General features: G+C 37.7%; 1 protein-coding gene across 1 annotated transcript in view; it reads left to right on the top strand.

The window, feature by feature from the left end:
- Nucleotides 1–22639, top strand: part of DSG2 (desmoglein 2) — a 50307-nt gene that overhangs the window by 21995 nt on the left and 5673 nt on the right. The window contains 11 exon segments of the mRNA XM_019465471.2: nt 713–847; nt 4436–4597; nt 4741–4885; nt 5741–5907; nt 7847–7984; nt 8102–8290; nt 13964–14229; nt 15231–15373; nt 15675–15902; nt 20149–20376; nt 22127–22248. Coding sequence (XP_019321016.2) covers nt 713–847; nt 4436–4597; nt 4741–4885; nt 5741–5907; nt 7847–7984; nt 8102–8290; nt 13964–14229; nt 15231–15373; nt 15675–15902; nt 20149–20376; nt 22127–22248 — 1923 coding nt within the window.

The following is a 22639-nucleotide window of genomic DNA, read 5'->3' on the forward strand; positions in this document are numbered from 1 at the left end:
AACACAGTATATATTATTTTTAATTTGCCAATGTGTATGGTCACTAACTTAGCCTATTAAAAGAAAAATCCAACAATCACAGATCTTGAAAAGATATGGTTGGCTTTATTCAGTAATTCATGAACAGGGAAATATGCAGGCTGGAAAATGGAAAGGATCTTCAAGAATTGTGCAAAATGAATGGGTTTTATATACCAAAGTGAGCAAGAATAGGAAGTTATACTGGGTATTTGCTGATTGGTTACAGCAGTCAGTTGGGAGCTGGGGCAGATAATGTGCTGATCTGGTAGTTCTTGATTGCTTGGCCTATGCCTTCCTTTTCTGGGAGAGCCTAGCACAGAAATTTGTTAAGTTCCAATTTGTTGATGTGAGGCTTGGCATAGGTGACTCCATCTTGGACCTTAGTCTGGACACTTTAATGAGACTTTGTGACACTTCACTCTGGGAAATCTTTTCTTACTGATAAATACAAAACCATACTGTTCTACCAGTCTAGAGCCAATTTCCTGAACGCCTATCGAGTTCACTAGAACTCCATAGTCTATATATCTTTATTGTGTATATTTCCTCCTTGAAAATCAAACCTGTTAAAAAATACGAAATTTATACCTTAAGATTTGCAGAACTATTTTTAAAGTTTTAATAAATTACAGAATACCTTACCAATGTCTTAGGATACTTAATAATTTTTGACAATATTTTATTGTTGTAGGCCTTAAACACAAGAAATGAAAATAATCTGCTTCCTAAACACACTCACTTAATGAGGCAAAAGCGTGCCTGGATCACTGCCCCTGTGGCTCTTCGAGAGGGAGAGGATCTATCCAAAAGGAATCCAATTGCCAAGGTACCTTCTACAGAGAAATAGGAAATATATGTATATGATTGAAATACAGTGGGAGAAGACTCTCATTTTAAAATTTAAGGAAAATTATATAATGTATTTACTGAGTCTTAAAGACTCAGAATATGAAAATATTCTGAATGTAGTATATAATTTGGGGCTCTGATTCAACTAAGAGTTAGGGATCTGACACTAGATGAACCTTTATTTAACAGAGAGGGCTACAATACTCAAAAGAGGATATTCGGTGTAGGGGAGGAAAGATACTTTTTCCTGCTACCCACCCCTCCCAGGTTCTCTGACTGGCACCCTATAAATTGGATGGACAAAAGACAGATTAACAGGAAAACAACAAACAAGTTTATTAATGTATGTATTGCTCCTGTAATACATAGAGGTACTCAGAGATGAAAGACTCAAAAGCTTGGTGAGAATTGGGGCTTATAAAGCATCTTAACAAGGCAACGGTAAACTTTTAGAGAAGTGACAAGACAAAAAGAAAAAGTCCTTGAATCTCTAGGGATGATGGCAAATTGTGGGAAGGCAAGTATGTGGGAAAACAGTGGTGGAAAAGACTGGTTAATACAGTTTGTTATGTGGGTGCCTGGTGCCATCTTTAAGTGGATAAGGGTCTAAAGTTATCTCCGATGATTCACTTTTGTCCTTCCTGATAGAGAAGGAAGGGAACAGCGTTACAAATTTATGTCCTGCTTTTAGGCACACAGAAGAAAGGCAGAGACCTTTTTTTGAATGTGCTTTTCAGTTGTCATCAGCTCAAGATCATCATCGTACACCAGAATGGAATATTCTGCCACCCTATATATAAAAAGTATATTTTTATATATATTTTCACAATGAAAAGAACTGGTATCTAATACGGAGGGTGACTGTGCATCCTGCTTGAGACAGTCTTGGTTTATGCCCATTGTCCTGGCCTAATAATTAATAACTCTCCTTTCACTCTCAAGTGTCATGTTTTTTTTAAGTTTATTTATTTATTTTGAGAGACAGCCCCAAGCAGGGGAGGAGCAGAGATGGGGGGAGGGAGAAAGAGAGAGAGAGAATCCGTATGCAGGGCTCCAACTCATGAACCATGAGATCATGACATGATCTGAAATCAAGTCAGTGGCTTAACAGACTGAGCTACCCAAACGCCCCTCAAAGTGTCCTATTTTTTGATAAATTAGATGGTAATCCCGATACTTTTAATCTCGGATTTACACGTGCAAACCTGAGCCCTTGATTTTTCCCCTAAAGCTGTTTGTTCTCTGTCCGTTCTACCCATCTCGGTCAGTGGCACTATAATTCTATCCAGTTTGCTAAAATGTAGCAGGTACTATCAGTTCTGCCCCCAAAATATATTCCAGATCTACTCACTTCTCTGCATTGCCACCCTCATCATCCGAGTCAGGGTCATCTCTGATTTACCAAAAGAGCTCCTGACTTGTCTGCCTACTTCACTCATGCCACCCCCGACCCAGCTACAGTCCATTCTCCAGAAAGCAGCCAGAGTGATCTTTTGAAAAGACAAATCAAGCATGCTCACCCCCTTAGTGAAATCCTTTCAGTGGCTTCCTGCTGTAGTGGAAGGAATATTCTTTACTCTGGTCTACAAGAAGTCTTATACAAGACCTCCTCTCTAACCTCAGCTCCTATCACCCCGCATCTCCCACTCTCCTACATCCCCAAACTGACAAACTCTTTCCGGCCCCTCACTCTTTGCCCTTGTTGCTCCTTCTGCCTGGAATCCCCTCCCCACAGATAATTGCAGTATCTCACAGCATCAAGCCTCTGACCAAGTGTCATCTCCTAAAAGAGTTCCCTTCCCTGCCTCACCCTGTCTCTCTCTATCCCTTTACTCCTATTTCAGCCCGGCTGTGGTGCATTCCACTACATGACACGCCGTACGTTGCTTGCTTGTTGTCTGGCTCCCTTAGCAGAGTGGAAGCTTCCTGAAGGCAAGGGCTTAGTTCTTAGGCTAATAGCTCATGCCCTGTATCCCAACATCCAGTAGGTGCTCAGGAAGCATTTGTGTGAATGAATACATGTTCATATCCTGGTGTTGTCTTTATCTTCCCAACATCGTAAACATTGTGCAGGAAGAGCTCCTTCAAAGAAGAGCGGCTCCAGAAGAGAAGACAAAAATTTCCTCTGTCTAGCAGCATGTTTTCACAAAAGCCTTCGAAAATCCAAAATTTTAGTATGTATACAAGCAATTAAGCTTTTTTGTTTGGTTTTCTGAGATGTCTGAGTCATTCACACATTCTTTCAATAGGTTTCCCCAAAATGCATTGATTCTTTGGGGTTCAACAGGCATTAGCTGTTCTTACTGTTTTTAATTATGCAAGTTGTTAAGAGTAAAATTTACATAAAAAGCAAAGGGTTTTGTGGAATTTTCCCAACTTTCTACATTCTCTATCTAGAGGTAATAGTGTGAACAGTGTAGCATCTTCCAAATCTTAGGAAATGCATAAATATGTGTATATTTACATACTCTTACGTACACACACATATATAAACAAACCAACAATTATGTTTACACACAGTTTTGTTTTATTTTTAACCTGAGTAGAATGATTAATAATATATCATTAGTACATAAAGATCTAGAATATTCTTTATAAATACTGTATGTGTGTGTATATGCATATAATTGGCAAAAAAAAAGAGAGAAGCACAGAGAAAGACAGAAAGACAGAAGCTCAGTGAAAGGTAATCATGGTAGTGCCCCAGGTTATCATTCCACTCCAGGAACAGAGCTGGTAGAACTGGAGGTTGGAGTCCCCACCCCCCACCCCCCATCTGCTATTTCCTTGGTTATTCTCAGCAGCAATTTCCCAGCCCCAGTGCATGTTGGGATATCTATGGCAAAGAAATGTACCTATCCTGAGATTTCAGGACAAAGAAGTGACCAGTGAGGTGAGTGGCAATGGCTTCTATGATGTCTGAAGGAGAAAATTAAGGAACCAATAGGGGCCACAGAGACACATTTACTAGTGAAGAATTATAGACACAAATGAAATTGTTTATAGAAAATGAAGATGACAACCAGGAAAGACATTAGAAATGGTTAGATGGATGACTTTCCTGAGGCATTCCAAGCAGGGAAGGGACTTGACTTTTTTTTTTTTTAAACCTTGAAAACTTTAATCCTTCTATAAAAGGATACATTTTCAGACTTTCCAGATGATTGAATGGATTTATAAAGGTGATTTTGACTCTGCAATTTTTACCTCATGTGCTAAATTTAAAATCTGTCCTCCCAAGATATACCCCTAATGATATCTTAATTTCATAACAACCCTAAGGGGTAGACAGTAGTATCTCTCCACTTTACAGACAGGAACACTGAGGTGCAGAGAGATTAAGTAACTCTTAGTATCATGTAACTGGTAAGTAGCTGAGACAGGATTTGAACGCAGGTTCTCTTACATAAGCACATCTTCTCTTGAGTGCTTGTGCTCCACCGCCCCCCTCCCGGCCTCCTATCAAGATTGTGAAAACTTCAGAGGGAAATTTTTCATTTAAAATATGTATATGTAAGTTATAGAGAGTTTAACTTGAGGCATTCTTCTGTTATTTTTATGTTAGATACATTCTGATATTGCAGAAGAAAGAGGACTAAAAATCACATACAAATATACCGGAAAAGGGATCACAGAGCCACCTTTTGGTGTGTTTGTCTTTAATAAAGACACTGGAGAATTGAACATTACCAGCATTCTTGATCGAGAAGAAACGCCAAGTTTTCTGGTGAGAAGAACAGCTTTACATTTATTAGTTTGTAGTTTTTCTTTGATAAATAATAGTTATGATTTGTTTTGTTTTTATATTGTGGTAATTTAATTACCTTAGCTTACATTTCATCTCTTCTATTATTTACGTCATGATTTCAGCTCGTTGGTTATGCTTTGGACGAAAAAGGAAACAACCTTGAGAAACCATTAGAACTGCGCATTAAAGTTCTTGATGTCAATGACAACGAACCAGTGTTCACGCAGGACGTCTTTGTTGGGTCTGTTGAAGAGTTGAGTGCAGCAGGTCAGAGTTTGTTATTTTTATGATTGAGTACCCCCAGTCACTTTAACCCCACTGTGTAACTGAACACTAAATCCTGTATCTTAATGGAGGCTAAGTACTACCCACAGGACAGATAGTAATAAACCTGCCGCTCTAGGTTTGGAACTGCTTTTTCTGAGATGAGTTCAAAAGGCTTTACATGATGTCTTTTTTTACCGTCAGAACAGATACGGCAGATCGATGTGACAGGTTAGGTCTCTGTAGCAACCGTTCGGCCTTGTAGCTAGAAAGCGGCCATAAACAACATGTAAACAGGTGGGTGTGGCTGTGTTCCCATAAAGTTGTATTTACAGAAACAGGTGGCTGGCAGCTCTGGCCCACCGGCAGTTGTTCACTGACTTTTGACTTATATTATTTCTCAGGTTTATTGACAGCATTGTCCAATGCAGCGGTCTCTGGGAAGACTTGCGGGAGACATTTCTCTTTGATCATAATATAAAGAATAGCTACGTTTCTCCTGAATTGTTTGTATTTTAGTAAGCATGTATTTGTATCTGGTCATTCTTCTTTCTTTGTATTGATTATTAGAGCGATTATAAGCAAATCCGCAGCCTTCCTGTAGCAAGTGTTCAGGACTTCACCCTAAGAATTCTCTGTACTGATGCCAACCTCACCCTCCTCTTACCTTTCCTAATTCTGTGCCCCATCCACACTTATTTTCTCATCCAATTAAATTTTTTGATTTTGGTAAACTGTGATTTTGATAAGCACTTGAAATCCTTTTGGGAACAGGCTGAAGGTATGAAGAAAATAACAACGTACATATGCATGCTTACAGTTTAGTTTCATCTTAGACACTTTTTTTTCTAATGCCAGATACACTTGTGATGAAAATCAGCGCAACAGATGCAGATGAGCCCAATACCCTGAATTCTAAAATTTCCTATAGAATTGTATCTCAAGAGCCTGCTTATCCTCCGGTGTTCTACCTAAATAAAGATACAGGCGAGATTTTTACGACCAGTTTTACCTTGGACAGAGAGGTAAATTAGTATTTTATGTTGCTCATCTTTTAAATTCTTCTTTATCTTTTCAGGTTTTCCTTTCTCTTTATTTCTCTCCTCTTGTAATTTTCATACTTTCTTGTATTCCCTCATTTATAGAACAACTCCTATAAATACCCTCTTCTAGGAATGTGCAATCCAGTATGGTCGTCATTAGCCATATGTGGCCATTGAGCACTTGAAATGTGATCCATCCAAATTGAGATATGCTATAAATGTAAAAAAGTCACCAGATTGGGAAGACTTAGCATGGAAAAAAATGTAACATACCATCTTGGTAATATTCTGTTGATTGCATGCTGACATGATATTTTAGATACCATGGGTTAAATAAAATTTATTTAAAATTGGTAGTATCACCTTTTTTTTTTTTAACTTTTTAAAACCTGGCTGTTAGAAAATGTAAAACTACATAAGGACAGCATGTTCTAGGGCCTCTCCAGTCAGGATTCTGTTTGCTAGAGCGTCCTAAAGCCATGTTCTGTAATTTGTGGTTCTGTAATGAAATTAGCCCTCTGTGCTAATACGGATAGAGAAGGAGGAACAAAGACTGACATTGGAGTCCTACTTAGGATAATGGAAATACTTGTAAATAAATGAATTGTTGTAATTCCCAAATTGGAGGGAAACTTCAGTGGGATTCCTGGACAGGCTGTTCACTTTTTTCTTTCTAACCCAAAGGGAAAATTTTAGATGAAAACAGGAAATAGAAGACTTTTTAAATGTTGTATACATGAAGGTTTTAACAGTGTGCATGAGTAAAATGATGATCCTAAGAACACTGTACTGTCATTAAACATAAATCATTGTCCAAGTGCAGTCATTATGTTTTATATGACTTGGGAAAATGATTCCATTCTGTCCAGAGAGGGAGAAGTTGTGTCCAACATTGCTAACAGGATCTCTGTAAAATTAAATTAAATAATATTATTACTCCTACAATTCTACTCTGTACTTTTTCACATAAAATTAGAATGGAAAAGTATTATTTTTAATTATTCTGATTTTTTAATAAGCTGCTATCTGTGAAGTATGTCGAGTTTAACCAATGGTAATGGCTGTCACTTATTGGGCATTTACCATGTGCCAGGTGCTATCCTAAGCCTTTTACATAGATTAATCCATTTAATCCAACTAAAAACCCTGTGAGGCAGATCCAGCTATTATCCCCATTTTACACAAAAGGAAACCAAGGGTCAAAAGGATTGTGTATGTCCAACACAACCAGAAAATGACAAAGCCAGAACTGGAATCCAAGCAACTGGCCCTAGAGCCTCAGTCACATAGAACAGTTCTGTCCTGCATAGAACCCCCATGCATTGGCACTGGTTGCCTCCTGCTTTTTCTTAAACTCTAGCTACACCGAATGGAGCCATCATAAGGGGACCGTGTGGCAGATAAGGGCTCACTTCAGAGTAGCATCTGAGACGTCGTTCTCTAGGACAGGTTCTCGTAACAATCGTACCTCTCAGAATGTCTGGACAAAGTCAACCACATTTTGTCCTCCCTGGCCAAGTTTTTTGAGGACTAGGTTTTCCTTGCTTAATTTTTAGCTAAAACAAAGAAGGAACCAATTCCTATAGTCCCACCATTGCTTCCACGTAGAGCAAACTACATTTTGAATGGCACTGTTTTGTGCACAGACTATTTGAAGGAGAAACTCATTTCCTGATAATGTCACCAATGACATATTTAAGAATTTGACTACCAACAACTTCTCTAGGCTTTTCCGGCCTTCTAGAAATGCTCTGACAGCAAATACACAGCATCTTCACATGAATACTAGATCATAAAACTTATTTATGAATAAAATATACTGTGGTTCCTCCTCTTGATGATGAAATGAACTAAGACCAGAAAGACAGATTTGGGAGTGATTCATTTTCATCCCAGACGGGTATTTTTCATTGCCTTGCAGGAACACAGCAGCTATACTTTGACAGTAGAAGCAAGAGACGGCAATGGACAAATAACAGATAAACCAGTAAAACAAGCTCAAGTTCAGATTCGTATTTTGGATGTCAATGACAATATACCTGTAGTCAAAAATACAATGGTAACTATTTTTTTTATAGCAAATGTATCTACATACTGATATTTCAGTCCTAACTAAAAATATATCACTTACATTTGTGCTACATTAAAATAAAATCCCTGTGTTCGCGTTTTGCAGAATGAAGGGGTGGAAGTTAAAGAAAATGAAGCCAATGTAGAAGTTACACGCATAAAAGTGTCTGATGCCGATGAAATAGGCTCTGATAATTGGTTAGCAAATTTTACATTCATATCAGGAAATGAAATGGGTTATTTCCACATAGAAACCGATACTCAAACTAATGAAGGAATCGTGACCCTTATTAAGGTAAGTACTTAGTGTTCAAAATTGGAATGGGAAAAGTTGATGCAGAGGAAGAAACGATTGTATTCTGAGCCCCGAACATTTAAAAGCGCTTTATGTACTCACCTAATAACACAGTTGTTTGAGATTGGAGACCTCCCTATTTTTCCAAGGTCTGTAATTAGTAATTGGTCACACTGCAGTCCAAATTCAAATAAGGGGACTCGAATCCTAATCTGACAACATGATGCCAGCATCATTATTGCTCAGCACACTTCCCGTCCTGCTTGCAGCCCATGCCTGACTGTAGCATCTTTACATCATGACCTCTTGCCTCTCCTAAGTGTCCCCAGTTTACTATGTGTATTTGATCAACTTAACATAAAACCAGACTTCACTAATAATATCTAAAAACAAAAGCTGTAATAACTTCACAAAGCTCTAATTCAGTCGCCCTCATACTTAAATATGCCTAAGAGTTACCTTATAAAGCTACGTGCCCAAAATGCAGATTCATGGGCCCCATGATCAAGTCTGATGATGGCAGAGCTCAGGAACTTGCCTTTTATAACAGAAATCCACTTGTGATTCTAATGTAAGTAGTATGCAGGTCACATTTTGAAACACAGTGATTTAACTTCTTACTGAATTGAATCAATGAAGGAAAAATCGTCTTATTAAGCATGTGGATATACATTTGAAATTTATTACCCCCACATAATTTTTTAAAGAAAAATTGTAAGATGGATTTTTATCTAATAGAATAAGTAAGGAAGAATATCAATGTATTTTTAAATGGCTTATGATAGAATTGCCTAACCCGATTTTGAAATAAAATACGAAGCTACAGCTTTCAAAATACTATTCCATTAAGTCGCACACAGACAAAAATTGATTCTGGAAGTTTCTAAACTTTTACAAAAAATACATGGAATAATGATAAAATAAATATATAACAGAATAGAGAAAATTAACTTGAATTTTCATGGTAATAATTATGTGCACTATTTATTATATGCACTGAGACTACTGCTTTGTAAAGCAGAGGAAACCAGAATAAAATTACCTCACACTTAATATAATTTTTTAAGAGAGAGTGAGCAAAGGAAGGGCCAAGGGAAAGAGAGAGAGAATCTTAAGCAGGCTCTGCACTGGTGCAGAGCCCAATGCAGAGCTCGATCTCACGACCATGGGATCACAGCCTGAGCTGAAATCAAGTCAGACACTTAACCGATTCTGCCACCCAAGCACCCCAAGATTACCTCATGTTTAAAGGGAAGACATATCTTATGATTATGGAAGAAGTGGATAATGGCATCAGAGACAAAAATAGATTGGCCTGCTTATATAGAAGTAAGCATACTTCTTAGTCATAGAATAGTCATAGAATGGTCATGAATGATAGAAGTACTAGAAGTATTCTCACCATACCATGGTAGCACTAAAAGAGATACAGTTATTTCTACCAAAGGAGGCATGGCAAAAAATAGTAAAATTAGTATTTTCTTTGGTTCTCGAATATGTATTTTTCACTGAAAAAATCATTCATAAATTAGCATACAAAAATGTACAAACACATGAGTAAATAATGTAATGACAAAGGACTATTTTTGTGAAAAGTGTTTCTAAAACATCTTTAGATTTCAGCACAAAAGTGTACCCCTGGCACCTCTTAAAACATAAGAGGAAGCTCAAAAAAAAATGTAGTGACAGAAGGATGCTAGCTAGCTACGTTCAGTCCATCGTCAATGGCGAGTGGACATAATCAGTACATGTTAGTAAAATTAGTATCAATGTGACAACAGCAGATTGAGAAAATTATAAATTACTGTCTCAATTGTAGAAGAATTGCTTCCAAATTTTGAGAGCAATAATCAGATTCCATCAAAGGAAGTTAGACAAAGAAGATATACAAACAGCAAACATTCACAGAAAGGATTACTCAACATCATTAGTCATTAGGGAAGATGCAAATTAAAACTACCAGAGATGCCACCATGCACCTCCTAGAATCAAAAAGACTGACAACACCAACCGTCAGCAATAATATACAGAATCCGGACTGGTGGAAAACGAAGTGCTACAGCTAGTTTGGCCGTTAAAGGTTAAACACAGAGTAGTTACTCAGTGACGCAAAAATTAAGTCCAAGGCATCCACCCAGGAAAAACAAAAGCATATATTGTAATACCTTGTATGATGTTAGGTGGTAACTACATTTATCATGGGGAACATTGCATAATGCATAGAATCGTCCATGCTGCACACTTGAGACTAATAAAACATTTGTATGTCCAGAAAGAAAGAAATCTATCCGTACCAAAACTTCTATGCAAATCTTACAAGCAGCTTTTATTCATAATAAAAGCTGGTAACAATAAAAATTCCCATCAGCTGGCGAGCAGATAAAATGTAGTATATCCATATAATGGAATACCATTGGTTAAGAAAAAGGAATGGAGTACTCACACATGCTACAACATGGATGAATCTCAAAATCGTTATACTTTGTGTATGAAGCCAGACACAAGGGTGCCTGGGTGGCTCACTCGGTTGAGCCTCGACTCTTGATTTCAGCTCAGGTCATGATCCCAAGGTCGTGGAGTTGGGTCCCTGCATTGAGCTCCATGCTGAGTGTGGAGCCTGCTTAAGATTCTCTCTCCCTAGGGGAACTGGGGTGGCTCAGTCAGTTGAGCGTCCGACTTCAGCTCAGGTCATGATCTCACAGTTCGTCAGTTCGAGTCCCACATCAGGTGAGCTTGAGCCCCACTTCTCAATCTCTCTCTCTGTCTCTCTCTCTCTCTTTGCCCCTCGTGGGATTCTCTGTCTCTCTGCCCCTCGCTCACTTGTGCCCTCTCTCTCTCAAAACAAAACAAAAGATTCTCTGCCCCTCTCCCCAGCTCGTGCTCTCTCTCTTGAAAAAAAAAAATTTAATTTTTAAAAATTAAAAAAAAAAGAAACCAGACACAAAATACTACATATTGTATGATTTTATCTATGTGAAATTTCTAGAAAAGCAAAACAATGGATATAGAAAGATCAGTGGTTGCTCAGGGCTAGAGATACAAGTGATGATTGACTACAAACAGGCAAAAAGGAACTTTTTGGGGTGATGGAAGTGTTCTAACACTGGATGGTAGTGACATTTGGAAAACTATACAGGTTTGCTAAAAATCATGTTGTACACTTCCAATGGGTGAATTTTATTCTTTGTAAATTATACCTCAGTAAAGCTGTCAAAAGGACAACAGGTACTTTAAACTGTGGAAATATAGATCATGTATCATCACATGAGAAAAAGCCACAGCTCTTTTAGCAAATTAACAAATATATTTAAAATCTTTAATGCTATTAAAAATAGCAAAAGTAGAAATAGTAAAATATGTTGACAGTTTTAAAAACAGAGGTATTTGCCCTCATTCATTGTTCACAACGCTGAAATTGTTTTTCATTCTCTGTGGAGTATTATGGCTATTTATAACAACCACCATGAAACAGTTTTTATGGCCCTAGTACCTACCTCATTTTTTTTTAACATTGCTGTGGCCTTCCATGGCTTTTGAATACTAATGACATCTGGCTGGAATATTTTTATTTTATTTTATTTTATCTTATTTTTAGAGAGACAGAGAGAGAGAGTGCGCGCATGCGAGCAAGGGAGAGAGGCAGAGGGAGAGAGATAGAATCTTTTTTTTAATGTTTACTTATTTGAGAGAGAGAGACAGGCAGAGAGAGAATCCCAAGCAGGCTCCACACTGTCAACACAGAGCCTGATTTGGGGGTCAATCCCATGAACTGCGAGATCATGACCTGAGCTGAAATCAAGAGTCTGACACTCAGTGATCTGAACCACCAGGCACCCCAAGAGAGATCATTTTAAGAAGCCTCCATGTTCAGCAGGAAGCCCGACTCAGGGCTCCATCCCACAACTTTGAGATCACTACCTGAGCAGAAATTAAGAGTTGGCCACTCAACCGAGTCACCCAGGGGGCCCTGGCTGGAATATTTTATTTATCATCCAGCATACATCAGGCCATCAAAACAAGCCTGTCAAGTCCAAGAACAACTTAAAAAGAAAATAATTTTCACAAGGATTCTACAATCACAAAGAGTATATTTTTTCTACTCATTTTTGTTGAGTCCTTGTCTCAACACCACAGTGGCCCATTTTAAAAAGAGGCCAAAAGTTGTTATCCATCCAGAATCCTACCGAAAGGAAAACAGATTTCTTAATAAATCATTGAAAAATAAAGGGAGCAGTTTTGCAGAACTTGCTATAACCACAGGTAACACATTTAATGTTACATTGAAGAAATAAGCAAAAATGGCCCATGCATCTGAATGGTCAGGATCACTAGAAATAAAAGTCAACAGGACCTATATTAACTATGACTAGGCATTTCTTTTAGTAATGGGATGTAACTCAACAGAGGAAAAATAATTTGTGTAAAAATGTTCAGAGCAGTATTAATTATATTAAAAATTATATATAGTCCAAATGCCTAGTAATCAAATGGCTACATAAATTAGGTATATCTAAATAGCAGAATACTATACAAATGTTTATAAAAAGAAAATGGGCAAATTGGAACATAAATATATGTATTCAGTGAAAAACTGACTTTATCAAATGTGCTTTATAATTTCCACAATTCACAAAGAACAATATTTGGAGGAAGGTTAATCTTTTATGGCATTAATAGCAAACCAAGTAGTAATAGACATTATGCTAAAAAGGTAGGGGTGGATAGGTTGTTTGTTTAAATAAATTTGAAAACCCTTGGGTTTAGCAAAATTAAATCAGAAGTCTCAGCTCTTTGTCTGCTAATGTGAAGTGAAAGTCTCTATACTGGGGGGACAGCTGGCAGTGCTACAATTAGGCATATGGCCCTTTTCACCAAAACAAACCCATAGAACACATTTTAAGGAGTATTATATTGAACATCCATTAACTTTCTTTCAGTAAAAAAATGACTTCAGATTGTTAAATGTGTGTGTGTGTATTTTAAATAATTTGGAATTTAGGGGCGCCTGGGTGGCTCAGTCAGTTGAGTGTCCAACTTCCGTGCAGGTCATGATCTCATGGTTCATGAGTTCGAGCACCACATCAGGCTCACTGCTGTCAGCGAGAGCCCATTTCAGATCCTCTGTCCCACTCTCTGTCTGCCCGCCCCCCTCAAAAATGAATAAATATTTTAAAAAAAATTTTTTAAATAAATAATTTGGACTTTAAAAAAATAAATTGGCTGGGGCGCCTGGGTGGCTCAGTCAGTTAGGCATCCAACTTCGGCTCAGGTCAGGATCTCGCAGTTTGTGAGTTTGAGCCCCGCGTCGGGCTCTGTGCTGACAGCTCAGAACCTGGAGCCTGTTTCAGATTCTGTGTCTCCCTCTCTCTGCCCCTTCCCCGCTCATGCTTTGTCTCTCTCTGTCTCTCAAAAATGAATAAACGTTAAAAAAAATTTTTTTAATGAATTGGGGATGCTCCCTAATAATCTTTAACATCTGTGAATTTCCAAAATGACAGAGGTTTTAATTGCTTGGTATCAATATGAGTTAGAATACTGAGTGCTGCTGCATTTCCCCATATGTTAAGTTGTTACATCTAACATTAAAACTACGCGTGTGTATGTGTGTGTGTTTTATGTAGGTTCTAGTTGTTTTCTTTTTTAAAAGAATTCCCTTTGATGTTGCCTTCCCAGGAATTAGATTATGAAGAAACGAAGAGTCTTGATTTCAGCATTATTGTCACTAATAAAGCAGCTTTTCACAAGTCAGTTAAGAATCAATATAAGCCTACATCCATTCCCATCAAAGTAAAGGTGAAAAATGTGAAAGAAGGCATTCATTTTAAAAGTAACACAATCTCCATTCATGTTAGTGAGAGCATGGATAAATCAAGCCTAAGTCAAATAATTGGAAAATTTCAAGCTTTTGACGAAGACACTGGACAAGTAGCCCACGTAAGGTAAGAGATAGTTATGAATATATTTCATTATTTTAAATTATTTTAAATTCCTGTCTTCAAAAATGAAATTTGAACACTTCATTCCTTCCCTCCCAGCATTATAATTCCCCAAAGGTCTGGAGATTGAATTTCCCAGAATTGTACCTGCAACTGAGAAGCAGGGAGATATATCCCCCGACCCCAGACCACCTTCCCTCCACCAACTGAGTGTGAGGCAGAGGCTGGCTGGGTCCTTCACCTCAAAAATAATTCTGGCTAGAGAAAGCTAAAAAGCAACAAAGAAAGAAACTTACTGTCTTATTCTGTCTAAATCTTACATCCTGAAAGAGTTTAGAGGTAAGAAAGTAGCAAATAAATTTTCTCCACCAGTTCTTGTTGGGTGACTAAGTCATTCTCCAAAGGTTTACCCCCCAAAAAAGCTATAGGATAGACTACAAAACAACTTTCAAACTTCCTGGGTTTGTAGGCAAGAATTGGTCGCCCTTGCATATATGTCTTGGGTATGTTACAGAAATACAGAAGGTTCCAGATAAATGTGATACACAGTAAAGAGTAAAGAGAGGTGGGGGCGCCTGGGTTGTTGAGTCAGTTAAGCATCCAACTTTGGCTCAAGTCATGGATCTCACATCACAGTTCACAAGTTCTAGCCCCACATCGGGCTCTGTGCCTGGAGCCAGCTCAGAGCCTGGAGCCAGCTTCGGATTCTGTGTCTCCCTCTCTCTCTGCCCCTTATCTGCTCATTCTCTCTCTCTCTCTCTCTCTCTCTCTCTCTCTCTCTCTCTCTCTCTCTCAAAACAAACAAACAAACAAAAAAAAGAACATTTAAAAGAGTAAAGAGAGGGGACTTTTAGGACAGTTTCAAACAGTTCAAAGCATTTCAGACTAATGCCTGTAACAAGAACATAGATAATGAACCAAAAATTAAACTCGAAAGAGTTGTAGATGTTAGAGATTATGTTTATACAGAAGTGAAAATTAATTTTATGTTTGTGTTATAACAGATATGCCAAATTGGAAGACATAGACAACTGGATCTCTGTGGATTCTGTTACATCTGAAATTAAACTTGTAAAAATTCCTGATTTTGAATCCAGATATGTCCAAAATGGTACATACACTGCAAAGATTTTGGCAATATCAGAAAGTAAGTTATTAAATATTTTTTTTCTTGGTTATAGATACTTAGATAATATTTTTTAACATCAGAGACCTTCATTTAGTTCTTGTAGGAAAACCAGATCTCTCTAATGGACAAACCTTCACATTTCTACTTATTTAGTGGATTAAAAAACATGACTTGATTTGAGTATGAAAACATATCTAGGATAGAAAGTGCTGTAATTTGTTAGTACCTTCTTCTCACCAAATCGGAAAGATAATTCAAACTATATCCATTGTCAACAATATAGGCAGCATATCCATATTTCTTCTTTATTATTTTTCAGGTTATCCAAGAAAAACTATCACTGGCACCATTGTTATCACAGTGGGAGACATCAATGACAATTGCCCCACTCTGGTTGACCCAGTGCAGAGTATCTGTGAGGACGTGCAGTATGTGAATGTGACTGCAGAGGACCTGGATGGGCACCAGAACAGTGAGCCTTTCAGTTTCTCCATCATCGACAACCCAGCTGGGATGGCAGAAAAATGGCAAATAGTGCACCAAGAAAGTAAGCAAAATCACTAGACTACATATTTAAATATTAAACAGGATAGAATTCTGAAATCTTTAAAATATAGACTGTGCTTTCTTTTTTCATAAATTATATTTCCAATACAATTTTTTTAAATTTTTTTTAATGTTTATTTATTTTTGAGACAGAGAGAGACAGAGCATGAACAGGGGAGAGTCAGAGAGAGAGGGAGACACAGAATCCGAATCCGAAGCAGGCTCCAGGTTCTGAGCTGTCAGTACAGAGCCCGACGTGGGGCTCGAACTCACAGACCATGAGACCATGACCTGAGCCAAAGTTGGAGGCTCAGCCGACTGAGCCACCCAGGCGCCCCTCCAATACAGTTTTTTAAAGAAGTTTATAAAATGAGGTTCAGAAGCTCAGGTATAGTGTCTTTCATCAGCCTATAGTTAATACTTGATTTGGAGTAATAGAAGAGGGAGAGACGAAAAATAACTTGATGTCTTAAAGATCGCTAGGTATTCCCTAAACTGCTCTTGAAGTACTTGTTTTGTCTCGTAAGCTAAGGAGTACGTCGTCTGTCTAGGCACAGCAATCAGAGTAGATGTCTTCTAAAATCTTAAGCTATGATAACAATTCCATTAAAAGAATATTTATGGATCACTTACATGCACGAGGCACTCTGCTGGCCTGTCATATGCATTATCTCATTCAGTCCTTTAATCTATAACGTTATTCCCTGATTACAGCTGAGGAATCTTGGCCTAACTAGAATTAAGCTGGTAAGTGATGGACACAAGATAAAGAAGGGTCTGTCTGACCCTCACCCCATTCCAGATGGCCATGTGCATATATCCATATCTTGGACATACCCCCTTGTTGACATGAGCTTTTGGGTGTTTTTCAGGGTGGTTTTGAATGCCAAAAACTATCTACAAGACTATTTTGTTTTAAACAATTAGTGGTCATTTTAGAAAAGTGTCAAATATAGTACCCAAGCTTTTCTTACTTTACAGGTGTATTGTTATTTTAAATCTAACAAATTTTTACAATCGTTTTAAGAGGCTTTGAATAATGTTTGGTCCAATTTACAGAGTAAACACCTTCAACATCTCAGACTACATTTATAAATTAAGTATATTTCATTTTTTTCCTATGTATTTCAGTGATCTGAATTAACAAATAAAATGCATTATCTACTTCATGTGATCTATATACTCTAAAGTTCCAATACATTTGACTTATAAATACCCTAAACCAGAAATCCTCTTCAGTGTTTCAATACAGAACAAACGAGTGATATTTCAACCTACAGGTACAAAGCGATGACTGTAACATATTCACACATTTAAATTGGAGTTAACAAAGCTGTTGCATTAATAGGGCTAATTTTCCAAACAACATAACAACACAGTAACAAACACAAATAATTTCCGTATCATACACAAATATTAAAACTATGTCTTCAAATTGCATAAATATTCTATACGTAATTCTAAATCTTCTTGGGGTTTATATATTCACTGGCAAAAGATAGTTATGCCCTCGGTTAACTAAATTTGCCTCCCCTCTAAGGATGAAGTACTTTTTTAGTCAGTCACCATCCTAATTAGTTGATGCTTCTTAAGATCAAGTGCAGCTAGCATGAGCCCAAGGTGGCAGACATCCAGATGATTCCTCTTATGGTAATTAAATCACAGGCTTCAAACTCCAACAAGTGGTTGGTCTTCTTATTCACAGTGTCTAATTCTGTACCCACAAAAGTCTGGGACTCCCACCTATGCTGAATGCTTGATTGGAGCTGGCCTTTCTTTGACTAAGATGTGTAAATGTGTTTCACATTGAACTTGCTGGGTTTCCAAGTCTTATTTATTTTATTTAAGAAACACGTGATGTTTGGGAGATGCCAGTCACCGTCCTAAACACTCAACAAATGTTAACCACCCTAGTAGTTTGGAACAGATGAAGTTTCTTCACAGATGAAGAAACAAGGGCAGAGAGTTTTATTAACATTCTCAAGGTCACAGTTAAGAGCTGGAACTAGGATTTGAACCCAAGTGATCTGCCTCTGGAGTCTTTCTGGGTACAAAAATGAATTTTCTATCTAAATATCAAGATGTTTGAATTTGATGGGTTCTTGAATTTTTTGTAGTCTTAGGAACATGAAATTCTTAAGGATATACATGTTGGAATGTTATAAGAGGAAGTCACTGAGATTTACACTTTATATATCTAGATGGTTTAGAGAGAGAGGATTCTATAAACTAAGCTTTCTTCCCCTTGATTACAAAATAAGATGATTGGCAAGCTGTCATGATAATAAACAGTACCTATCTATTTTTATTTATTTGGGAAATTTTTAAAGTACAGAAAATTCCAGAGACCGATGTGGCACATCTTTGTACCTACCACTTAGAATGAAAGGAATATTAACAGTTTCTCATATTTGAATAAGACCTCTTTTTTTATAATGATGGATAAAATAGAAGTCCTCTTTGTGACTTTCCTCCCGTCTCAACTTGCCCCCTCAAAGCCAATCACAAATTTAATTATATTCTTCCAGGCCAAGTCTTCATGGATTTTTTTTTTTCTTGAGTTCAAGTTCCTTTAAACGATTAGATGCTTTTCTCACTTCTCCAAAGCTTTGAGGATAATTTAATAAGTATATTCTAGCTATGCAGATCAGATCCCATGAAATTTAACCTCAAAATGAAGAGAAGCTATTTCTTATTTCCAAAAATAAATAATTAAAATAAAACAAAACAAAACCTAAACATTTCATTTTTAGCTTTGTATTCAATCAGGTTTACATGTCTTGCAAGTATATTCTTTTTAAGTAAGTGTTATGAAGATGTCAGGACAATTTTTGAGCTCTTCTAACTGATCATTATTTTTACTCATGTGAACACTGGTCATTATTTTTATTCATATGAAAGAAAAGTTTGAAAATAATCATCAGTCACATTTTAAAAAATGACAGAAGGTCATTCATACAGCACTTTTTGTGTCATGTTCTTGAGAAAAATGAATCCAGTCATAAGGAAATAATCGAATAAATTCAAACTGAGGAACATCCTTTCAAATAAGTCATCTTCAAAAATGTCTGGGTCTTGAAGGTCAAAAAAAAAAAAAAAAGGTGGAACTGATCTAGATTATTCATAGAGATTAGCGTGATAACTAAAAGCAGTTCATAATTTTTTATTGAATCTAGGATCAAGGGGGGGAAAAAAACAAAGAAAGAGAACTATAAAGGGCATTATTACAATTGAAATGTTTGACTGTGGGTTATATCAATACCAAATTTTTTGAGAGCACTAATGTCCCTTGGTCTTAGAACGTATATGCTGGTATGTATCATAATATCTGCAACCTACTTTCAAGTAGCTCAGAAAAATGTGTATGGACCAACTATTGTTATAGAATGTAAACAAGTCATGAAGAGTATATAGATATTTATTGTAATATTCTTAGAACTGTTCTGTAGATTTGAAACTTTTCAAAATTTTGGATATATAGTGATAACAGTGTCAGGAATAAAAAGGAAGGAACTACATGAAACGAGATTAGCCCATTGCTGAAAATTATTAAAGCTGGGGATGGGTACCATGAGGGTTAACTACCCTCTTCTATTATTGTCTGTTTGATAATTGCCTTGATAAGGTTTTTTTAAGAAATGGTAAAATAAAGGTCATTTAATGGAAATGTCATTTAACTTTTAACTTGTTTGTTATTGTATTCCAAGTACATAGAACAGTTCCTAGCATTTGGTAGACATCACACACAATTGTTTAAAGTAATAAAAGGAAGATGTATTCACATCTAATCCTTTGTTATTAACCTTCCTCTTGGAAATATCTGGACTAATTTTAACAAGTGTAAATTCAATTCAAATTTTAACTAATTTTAACAGTGTGAATTCAATAGAAAAGTTAAGCAATGGGGCACCTGGGCGGCTCAGTTAAATGTCCAGTCTCGGCTCAGGTAATGATCTCATGGTTCGTGGGTTCGAGCCGGCATTGGGCTCCACACTGATAGTGTGGAGCCTGCTTGGAATTCTCTCTCTCCCCCCCCCCCCCGACCCTCCCCAACTCGCGCTTTCTCTGTCTCAAAACAAATAAACTTAAAATTTTTTAAAATAATTTTTAAAAAAAGGCTAAGCAAGAATAAAGCTTCTAACTGGAGCTAAATATTATTAGCAGTTAAAGAATGTTTCTGTGATTTAATCTCACCCCTTCCTTGGTAATCACTCATTTTCCTTTCCTTTTGCCTCCTACCCTTGTAGGTACCAGTGTGTTACTGCAACAAAAGGAGCAAAAGATCGGGAGAAGTGAAATTCAGTTCCTGATTTCTGATAGTCAGGGCTTCGTCTGCCCTGAAAAGCAGGTCCTTAAACTGACAGTTTGTAAGTGTCTGGACGGCAGCAATTGTGTGGAAGCTCTGCGTGACTCCTATGTGGGCCTGGGACCCGCAGCAATCGCGCTAATAATTTTTGCCCTTCTGCTGTTGCTACGTAAGTATTTTGAAAGCCACTCTTTAGTTCGTCTAGTAATTTCGATGCACTCCCAGTGTTCTTTTACCATAGTGGTCATTGATTTCTTTACATGTATTCTTTAACCACACTAGAACACTTGTGAGGGTGATTAGGGGAACAATAAATGATCATTGATAAATTCACCAAAGGTTATTCTAGCCCTCTTCAGATGTGCCTTGCACATCGTAGGCTCTCAAGCTCTCTTGTGTGAATTTGGATTATGGATACAAAGGTTATTTTACAAATCCGTCTTATTCCCACCAGTTCTTGCTTTGCACATTCAACTTGTCAGGGCTCAACCTCCTTATACCCTCTGCTTTGCTTGCCCCTTCACCTGCGCCAACAGTAGCCAGACGCTCTGAGCACTTCCGTGCTTCCCTGCAATGACAACCAGTCCTGCCTTCCCTGCATGACCTCCAAAGACCTCAGGTTTCCTTTCACGAAATAACAAAGTACTGCAGCCTGGGGTCGTGTGGAATACCACTCCACTTGGCCACTGAACAAGGGCAGAGGACCACCTCCGAGGCAGCCTCAGCGATTTCAGTGATGAGGGAGGAGCTTGTCAAAGCCAGTAGTAGGTGTGCAATTAAATGCACAGCACTCGCCAGTTTACGGTGTGCTTTTATGCCATCGTCTCTGTTTTATGAGTAAAAATACAGACATAGTCACCGAGAAGTGACTTGTCTCAGCTCACCAGTCTGCAGGTGGGTACTGGAGCTGGGACTACATTTTTTACCCAGAGACCCCTTGCATTGCCTTCTCATCTCAGACTCCCCGGGACCAAATGTGGTACTCGGCGCATGATAGACCCTTGATAAGCATTTGTTAAATTTGTTGAAATGATTGAGTTGCTTGCCACTGGCTAATTTCAATTTTTTTACTCACAGTGGCTATATTTACTGAGCTGTCAACTATTTAACACAAAAAGGAATCTAGGAAGTAGTCAGTTCATCTTTGGAAGCTGCCAGATGGAAATGGCAATAAAACCTAATTTGAGATGGACTGCTTACAGGTGTAGTTAATTCTTTACTACATCGATCAAGAAGACAACATTGGCTTTCACTTCCTCCCTGAAGCGGAATAGAATTTAAGAAGGGAGCTCTGAAATTTTACTGAATTCTAAATGAAATGTTATATATATTTTAAGGGTTTTTAATGTAGAGTCATTTTAGAAAATAATACTCAGGTAATTCAAATGTTAATTTGAACCTCAGTGAGTCATGCCTTCTGCTGAATTCTACCCCAGGATAAAGTGGTGAAGTATTATAGAAGTTCCAGTGTTCTAGAATATTTGAACATATTAAAATTTTCCTACCCTGGGAGCTTTTGATCTTTTTAACAAATCTGTTTTGGGGGGATAGTGAATTTTCTCATATTAAAAAAAATCGGTTTAAAAGAACAACAAGAGATTTAAATCTTTAAATTAGTTTTGATGATTCATATGCTATCAAATCCAGACTTGGTATGCCACCCAGCAACAATACACAGGCTGCTTGTGAGGAATGAGGACTCTGAATTTACAATACTTCCTCATCCTGCTTGTTAGGCTTTGGTACAAGCTTGTCTTGGGGACTTTGGATCAGCGTGAAGAAAAGAAAAATGCAAAAATAAGGCTGTGCATAAGTGAAGACTGAACTCTAAGAAGCGATATGCAAATTCCAAAATTTGAAGATACGTTTAGAAATATCTGGGGACTAACCTGGTCCTGATGCATTTTGTTTCTGTCCAGTTGTACCGCTTTTACTGCTGATGTGCCATTGTGGAGAGGGTGCCAAAGGCTTCACCCCCATTCCGGGCACTATAGAGATGCTGCATCCTTGGAATAACGAAGGGGCGCCACCCGAAGACAAGGTCAGATCATCAGATGTCAATGGAACATGTCTTCTTTTCTGATTTTAAAGGGCCCTTGGGAGGTGTTTCTAACATTTTAAGTCATGAGAGAGTAAAGTGGCCATTATGGATTTCATTCACACGTCTTTGTTAAACAGAGGGTTCAAATGACAACATACTTTGCACTTGTTGCCAGGGCAGAGTTGAAGTGGTTTTGCTCTACTGTGATAGGTTCTATGTTACCGAAAATCTAGAAACAGGGTCAGGTCGGGTAATGACACAGGGAATGAAGGATGTGCTTCTCCATTTCCATTCCCTTTGATACATAGGGCTGGCAGAGGTAAACCCACCACCCCCGTGACAATTATAAAATGTCGCCAAATCCCCTCTCCTCTTGTCTCTCCCAACTTCA

Source organism: Panthera pardus, unplaced genomic scaffold (genome assembly GCF_024362965.1).
Source record: "Panthera pardus isolate Hobbes unplaced genomic scaffold, ASM2436296v1 HiC_scaffold_15, whole genome shotgun sequence".
Classification (NCBI taxonomy): domain Eukaryota; kingdom Metazoa; phylum Chordata; class Mammalia; order Carnivora; family Felidae; genus Panthera; species Panthera pardus.